The 8,116-nt window shown below is 54.8% G+C and overlaps 1 protein-coding gene across 1 annotated transcript; it reads left to right on the plus strand.

Annotated features, from left to right (window-relative positions):
* Nucleotides 1-1,487: 1,487 nt before the first annotated feature.
* LOC133085683 (serpin A3-8-like) lies at nucleotides 1,488-6,826 on the plus strand. The gene is given in 4 exon segments (XM_061182852.1): nucleotides 1,488-1,724; nucleotides 1,726-2,140; nucleotides 3,809-4,082; nucleotides 6,664-6,826. Coding segments are annotated over 4 exon segments (1,089 nt in total).
* Nucleotides 6,827-8,116: the final 1,290 nt, after the last annotated feature.

The following is an 8,116-nucleotide window of genomic DNA, read 5'->3' on the forward strand; positions in this document are numbered from 1 at the left end:
CACTGTCCCTATAGGGCCCCCGGCCAAGCAGACAGGAGGGTGCGTCTGTCCAGCAACTGAAAAGACACACTGCTCAGAAACAGAGCCAGCCCTCCAACCCAGCCAAATAAAAAAGGCACTATTTCTCCAGGAATAATTTTGGAGGAAAATGTTTAACTCTTTTTGAAAGAAACAACTGCATTGGCCCTGAGTAAACTAAAAGTTGGGGCAATTGATCGCCTCTGTCCCCAGGCTTGTCCTAAGGCCTTTCCACTGGCCTCTTGATGAGACTCAGCTCAGCTCCCTCCCCTTCACCCCCTCCTCCTCTCCTCTCCCCTCTCTTCCCCCTCCTCTGCCTCTTTTCTCTCTCTCTTCCTTTCTCTTCCCCTCCCCCACAGCAGCCCTTTCTCCTCTGAACTCTGAGATGGGGGCCAGAGGCTGAAGGTAAACAGTCCTGTTTGCTGAGGTCTCCAGCTTTGAACTCAGCCTCTCTCGGACTTTCATGCAGTAGCTCTGTCCTCTGTCCCCTGTCTTCAGGGATCACAGCTCTGGCTTGTAGGGTCCTACAGAGGGTGGCATGTGGAGGAGATGACACCTCTGGAACTCCTCTTATGAACCCAGCACCTTCATACTTTATGTCACCTGAGCCATTCAACATGGACAGAGATGGGAACTGAGGCTCAGAGAGGCTCAGTCACTTGCTTGTCACCACACAGCACTCACATGTGGCCAAAATGGAATCCTTGTCCAGGTCTCTGGCACTCTGAGACCATGCTGCTTCTCCCCACTAGGAGGCCTTTACAGGTTTATGGTGGAATCAACCACCATGTGTCCACCTGCCAGGGGCTGAAAAGATCACTCTACCCTCCTTTGATCTTTACATCAACACTTATCAGGGCCACATAGGCTCCAGCCTGCCCTCGCTGCTTGTGGTGACCTCTCTCACTGAACCCTCACTGCGACCCGGCACCACGATGTGAGTGCCCCCCTAATGTCACACACTCGTCATCAAGAGGCCGGGAGAGGTGCTGTGCCCTCTGACTCAGTCCAGGGCTCCGTCCTGGGGGGCAGACAGGGGACATAGTGGAAAAGGAGCCCCTGCTTCCTAGTCCCCTCTGACGGTGGCTGCTCTCTGAGCAGGAGGGGGGATGGGTTCTCACTGGACAGCACCTCACACCCATCACCAGCTTCCCCCCTTGGAGGCAGGCAACCCAGGTTTCTCACCCTCGCTCCTCCACTTGCTTGCTGGGTGACCTTGGAAAAGCCCCTTTCCCTCTCTGTGCCCAATTTCTCCATTGGGGAAATTGGTAACAATTACCGTACTTGCTTCAAAGGGTGAGAGGGAGCCCAGAGCCTCCTCATGTATGTTGGGAGCCCAGGAGGGTGTCTAGGACTGGGAGGTCACAAAGCAGCAGAGGCAGAGAGAAGAGAGACCACGTGGGGACAGTGGGTGGTGGTTGGGACATCATCTGACACACCGAGACTTAAAGGAGCTTTGCTTTTCAGAGATGAGGGCAGAGGGCACATCCCCCCTCCTGGCTCTGGGGCTCCTGGTGGCTGGGCTCTGCTCCAGTGTCCGCTGCCTCCCAGGGGGCGGGCTTGACCCGGAGGATGTGACCCCAGAGGACCAACACAAAGGGGTGCCTGTGGACGACCACACATTCGTCTCCAGCAACACTGACTTTGCTTTCAGTCTCTACAAGCAGTTGGCTTTGAAGACCCCCAATGAGAATGTCATCTTCTCCCCCCCTGAGCATCTCCATGGCCTTGGCCTTCCTGTCCTAGGGCGCCCGCGGACCAACCCTGATGGAAATCCTGGAAGGCCTCAAGTTCAACCTCACAAAGACCCCTGAGACAGAAATCCACCAGAGCTTCCAGCACCTCCTGCAGATGCTCGGCCGACCCAGCAACCAGCTGCAGCTGAGCGTGGGCAACGCCATGTTCGTCCAGGAGCAGCTGAAGCTTCTGGACAAGTTCAGGGAAGATGCCCGGGCGCTGTGTGCCTCCGAGGCCTTCTCCACCGACTTCCAGGATTCCGACACTGCCAAGAAGCTCATCAACGACTATGTGAGGAATAAAACCCAGGGGAAAATTGTGGAGTTCTTCAAGGACCTTGACAAGCTCACAAATATAGTCCTGGTGAATTATATATTCTTTAAAGGTGAGTGCCTGGATGGGGGTTCAGAAAGAAACCCCCATTTTTTTCTGAGGCTTCAGGGCTATTTCTGTCCTGGCTCAGACAACTGTGTCATTAGGCAATATATTAAAGAGGTGGCTGACCCCAGCTTAGGGAGCTTGGGCACTAAGGCCCTGCCCCAGCCATAGGCTTTGTCTGTCTTCGGATTTTCCAAATTCCAATCGTCATTAGGACTTAAGGGCAGGGGAGCCACTAACCCTTTGTTTGAGGCAGAGGGAGATTTTTTATTCTGACTTAAACTTGCCCGGCTGCCAGAAGGAAGGAGCTTTCCATTCGTGTCACTCTTGAGTGACCAAGAACTGCAGCCTCATTCCTAATGAGCTGGATTTGGACCCACTCAGGACGGCCTGGGCTGTGCGCGCTCTAAGCCGTCTCTGACCTGGGCTTTTTCCTGTCCAGGGGACTTGGTCTCTGGAGGTTCCCAGTGAGGCTGGCGGCCGTCTTCACAGTGAGACAGCCTCTGAGGAGCCTGGGCATCCCAAGGTTCTTCATTTGTGTGCTTCTATCATCTTGAGGGTAGAATTGGCAAGGCCACCATCAGGAAAAGCCTCTGCAGAAGGAAACATCCTAGACAGGACCTTCTCCCAGCTTCTAGTTGTTTCGGCGCCCAGTCCCAGTGATAGAAACTCAACATTGCAAACTTCAGCCAGGAAATTCATAAGGGGCAGACTGAAGGCAGACTTTGCATGGGGAGCGGCTGTGCAAATAGGGACCCAAAGATGGATCACCAAGTCAGGAAGTGGTCAGGTGTGTAAGAGACACTGGCTGTGGGGACCAGTTAGCCCTGAGCTAGGAGCTCCTAGCAGAGCCCAGGGAAGCGCTTCTGGGCCACTGATTTCACCTGTAAATGAAGGCCTGAAACTGAATTTCTCTGAAAGCTGAATCCAGGCCTGTCCTGCTATGTTTGTTCTTTCAGTCTCCTGTACTTTCCTCTCCTACAACCCTGCCCTGGTCTAGGACTTTCTCCTCCCAAATCTCCCCCCCAGGGACACCCCATCCAGCCCGGAGTTCCCCCTGCTCCTGCCTCTAACCCTGGGGACACAGGCAGGGGTGGAAACAAAGCAGGAAGCAGGGGTGGATACACACTCCATGAAGCCCCAGGGCCCTGATCTCCCCAAGAAGCCCCCATCACTGAATGCTCCATCCTCTTGCGGGGAGACCCGAGCCCTCTCCTCTACTGACCCCGCCCTGCCCTCCTGCTCCCCATGTGGCTCCTGCTTCAGCCTGGCTCACAAGGCTGTGGGGACATGTGCCCTCCCTGCAAAGCCAGTGACTAACCACTGGTCACTAACACTGTTCCCTTTAAGGACCAGGAGCTCCCATTTCTCCGCAGGCCTAACCTCACCCCATCTCTCCCTTGCCCTCTCCTGTTCCTGTTGGTTTCTCATGTAGCACAATTAACCCGGTTTTTTTCGTGACCCCCTTTCCAATACAGACCTGTGGGGTCACCCTCATCCCCAAGGGCCTACCCACCTACCCAGGTATATTTGCAAGCCTAGCAGAGCCATCCCTAGAGGCACATGGGGGGCTGCAAGTGTGGGGAGGGTCTTCCCTGCTCAGGGACCAGGGCAGAGGAGGGAGACACCTGCAGCCCTTGCACCAGAGACCCCTCACCTGTCCCTCCACCTGTAGCCCAGTGGAAGAAGCCCTTTGATCCCAGCCGTACTTATAAGTCAGAGTTCCACGTGAGCGAGAAGAGGACGGTGGAGGCACCCATGAAGACCACTGGGGGCCTGGAAACGCCTTACTTCCGGGGCGAGTTGCGGGCCTGCACCGTGGTGGAGCTCAAGTACACCCGCAACGACACCAAGCCCCTCATCCTCCCTGACGAGGGCGAAATGCAGGACCTGGAGGCCGAGTTGCTCCCAGAGACGCTGAGGAGGTGGAGAGACTCACTGCAGCCCAGGTGACTGTCCCCAGGACCCGAAGCTGTGGGCCCACCTGCCTTCTCGGCCCTTCCCCCTCTTCCTGGACTCCGGACCCGCAGCCCCGGGGCCTCAGTAATGTCCAGGGGCAGGGGCAGAGGTGGGAGGGCCCGTCCAGGGGTGACCTTGTCCTTGGCTGCCTGCGTGGCTCTGGGCCTGAACTGTTCCTTCTCTAAGATGATGACATCAGAGGGGGCGGGGCTGAGGGTTCCTCTGACACTAACATGCGCTGAGTCATGGGGATCCTCACACAGCCCCCGACACTCATGCTGTTCTCTCCGTGGCTCCACCTCTTGCAGGTGGAGGGGGGCAGATGGAACTGGGATCAGTTGCGGGCTCAGGTGAGACAGACGCTGAGCATCAGCTTTGCACTGGCTAAACACTAATTTATTCATTCAACCATTCAGCACTGGTTGAATAGATGAATTGAGGACATGCTATGTCCCAGGGACTAATTTAGTCCCTGAGAGTAGGTCAGCAAATAAAACACTAAATTCCCCACCTTCATGGCACTTTGTAATTGCAGGAGACAGACAAGAAATAAATACAGTAACTAAATTATTTGGTGCTTTGAGAGTTGAGAAATGGAGAGGTGAGTGATAGTAAGGAAAAAAGATAAAGAAAATTGTACCCAGAGGTAGCTTGTGACTGTAAATAGAGTGGCCCTTAGGTGATGTTTGAGCTGCAGAACTGAGCCTTGCAGACGTTTTAGGGAAAAGCGTTCCTGGTCAAGGGAACAGCCAGTGCAAAGCCTCTAAGGCATGAGCAAGGCTGGTGTGACTGAGGATTAGTGAGGCCAGAGCAGCAGAGCAGAGGGAGTGAGAGGGAAAGTTGGGAGAGGTCAGGGCACCGGGGGTGAGGGGGATACTCAGGTCATGAGGGGTCTTGCAGACCCCTTACCTGGCCCCCCTATAAAGGAAGTGGAGAATTATCACAAGGTTTTGGGCCAATGAATGAATGATCTGAGTAATGGTTCAAAAGGATCACCCAGGTCGTCCAGTGGAGAACAGACAGCAGAGGACAAGCATGGAGGCAGGGAGGCCAGCCAGGAGTCCAGTGCACTCATCCAGGGGAGCCGCTGGGGGTGGACCAGGAAGAGCTGGGGAGGGTGGGAAGGGGTCGGGTTCTGGATAAACTGAGGGTAGACACACAGGTCAGGATGTGGAATTCAGGAGACTGGTATTAAGGAGGCCAGTGGAGGGAGAGGCAGTTCTGGGCCCAGTGTCTGCTGCAGGGGAGATAGGGAAGGTTGTGGGCAGCTATGCAGATCCTAGGGGTAATGGGTGTGGAAAGTATGTTATAAACCACAAAGAATGAGAGACCTGCCTAGACGTGCTATTGAGGCTGCAGTCCCTTCCCCAACCCCTGTCCAGGGGACCGGACGCCTTGGGGCTGCCTGACTCTCAGCCCCACCTCGCTGAAGATCCCCAGAGACCCCAGGACACAGGGACCCACCCTCGCCCTGCATGTACTCCCTTCCCAACCCTTTCCTTCCTCCAATACCAAGAGTTACCACAGGACAAGGGCTCAGTGAATAGTTGTAAATTGATAGACTATTCATCAAACATCTTTGATTTACAAGCACTGTGGGAACAAGTATCTACACATTCCTGGCCCATAGAGGGCGCTCACTAAGAATCTGTTGAATGAATGGATAAAGGAGGGGGGGAGGGAGGGAGGGAGGGCAGAAGAAAAGATGGATTATGAGGAGGGATAGCTATCTCCCTGCTCCCAAGGGACTCAGAATTTAATGGGAGCCACAGCCTCCTCGTATTTGGCATCTGTAAGAGCTGACACCGTGACGAGAGTCTTAAGGGAAATAGAGACAAAGAGAGAGGAGGCCTGGGGGTGGGAGACAGCATCTGTTGCTCCAAGAACCTGCAGCCACCTCTGCTCAGAAGCAGACACATCCCTGCCCTCAAGGAGCTCACTGGGAAGACAAGATAGAGATGTTGGATTGGTTGATTCAGGTCCCCAAGGCCCTTGAATGCAGCCCCCAGTCCTCCACGTCCCCCCCCAAGCCCCTTCCCGGCCCCTCCCCTCCCCACTGCCCACACTCAGGCTGCCTCTGTGCTGTGGGGCAGCCCTTCTTTCTTCCCTCTTTCCTGCAAGTGCATCCACCTGCCTCCTGGACTCCTCGTCACCCAGTCAGCTCGTCCCCTCCTCCGGGACTCAGGCTCTATGCCACCTCCTGCAGGAAGCCTTCCTGGTGCCCTTGGAGCAGCTGCCCCAGCACAGTCTCCCAGCAGCTGTGGAATCCTTGTTGGAAGAGGGTGTTTCCCGTGCCCTACGGGCTTACAGGGAGAAGCAGGGCCAGACGTGGGCACCTCCCCAGCCCCAGCCCTGGTGAGCTGCCTGGCACTTTAGATTCCTGCCGACATGATGGATAATTAATGAATTAAGGAGAGTTACCCTGAGGGGTCTAGAAACTGAGGAAAGGAGTCCTTATTCCAGGGAAAAGGGGGTAGCTGGAGCGGAAACCACAGAAGACCAAGCTGTGAGGTGGGAAAAGGCAGGCTCTGAGTCAAGCAGAAGTTCAAGTTTATTTTCCTCATTTCCTAGATGGATAGATGAACTCAACTTGCCAAGGTTTTCCATCTCCAGCGACTATGAGCTGAGAAACATACTTTCCCAGCTGGGTATTAAGAAAGTCTTCAACCACGAGTCTGACCTGACAGGGATCATAGAGGCCAACAAGCTGGGGGTTTCCGAGGTGAGTCTTTAAACTTAGGACAATTCATCCTTCTTATAGGAGCTTGAATGGTGACAGACAGGTAGATGTTTGGCTAATTTTGAATTTGCAAATTCATTGAATTTGCAAATTCATTGAATTTCCTATAACTCACTCACCCTCCCTGGGACTCCCTAAGCCCAGGAGAGCTGGGTTACAATCATGGTGGGGAGCTGTCCCCACTTTCCCTGAAATCTAATGTGACCCAGAAGTCTATCATTGGGAAAGATCTGAAATCAGCAGTGGACCCCATACCAAGCTCTACTTTTCACTGCCTATAGAGTCAAATACTTAAAATCTCGTACCCCTCAGTTTTCTCATCTGTAAATGAGGGTGATAGTTCTTAGCCAGCATGCAGAGTCTAGTAGAGCAGGTAAGAGGTTATAGGTACTAACAATGGCTACAGGGACATCGTGATGGAAATACACTAAGAGCACAAGACAAGAATACCAGAGGCCCTGGTACTGCAATCCTAGAAGCAGAGAAGTCAGAGTGAATGGGGGAGGCTGGGCAGCCCTGCAGTCTCCCCTGCACCCCACCTGCCAAAGGACCTGGTAAAGGAGGCCCACGTGCCAAGGGGCCTGCGGGGTCCAGGGATGGGAAGCCACGTCCTACGCAAAGTCGCCGAGGGCTCAGGGACATTTCCACTGGGGCAGGAGATGAGCAAAAGCAGTGCACACCCATCTGCTGCTTCAACATGGAGGGACTGTGGACAGTCGCCTGTGAGAAAAATGCCTTGCCTTGCCCCTCCCCCTACACTAGGGGGCGCTTTGGGGGCAGCACAGTCTCTGGACTCAGACAGAGAGGGATCCAGATCAGGGAGCCCCTGCGCTTTGCCTCTCTGACTCTGGGCCCAGCACTCACGGCCTCACTTTGCACATCTGTGCATCATGACTGCAAACCAGCCGAGAGTTTGTTGGGAGGACAAACAAATTGAATAGGTTGGCAGCACGGTGACAGACAGCATCAGGTGAATGAATGCCAGGACTGGGAGGGGCCCCTGCTGCCCGATGCCCACTTCTGGGGGCTCTGGTCCCAGGTCCAGGTTCACTCCTCCCTCCCCAGGGCCCACGATGTGCCCTCGTGCTGACCTTGCAGGGGCTCCAGAACCTGACCTCTTCTGGCACAGCCCCTGGACCCCTCACTCCAGCAGCTGAGCTGGGCTTCCCTGCTAGGAGTTCCCCTGCTGCTCCCCAGCACCCCAACTTGGGAGATTAGCTACTTCCACGTTCCCAGCTGAGCTCCTCCACCACCTGATGAGTTCTACATACTCCCCTGACAGAG

Source organism: Eubalaena glacialis, chromosome 2, assembly GCF_028564815.1.
Source record: "Eubalaena glacialis isolate mEubGla1 chromosome 2, mEubGla1.1.hap2.+ XY, whole genome shotgun sequence".
NCBI classification, from domain to species: Eukaryota; Metazoa; Chordata; class Mammalia; order Artiodactyla; family Balaenidae; genus Eubalaena; species Eubalaena glacialis.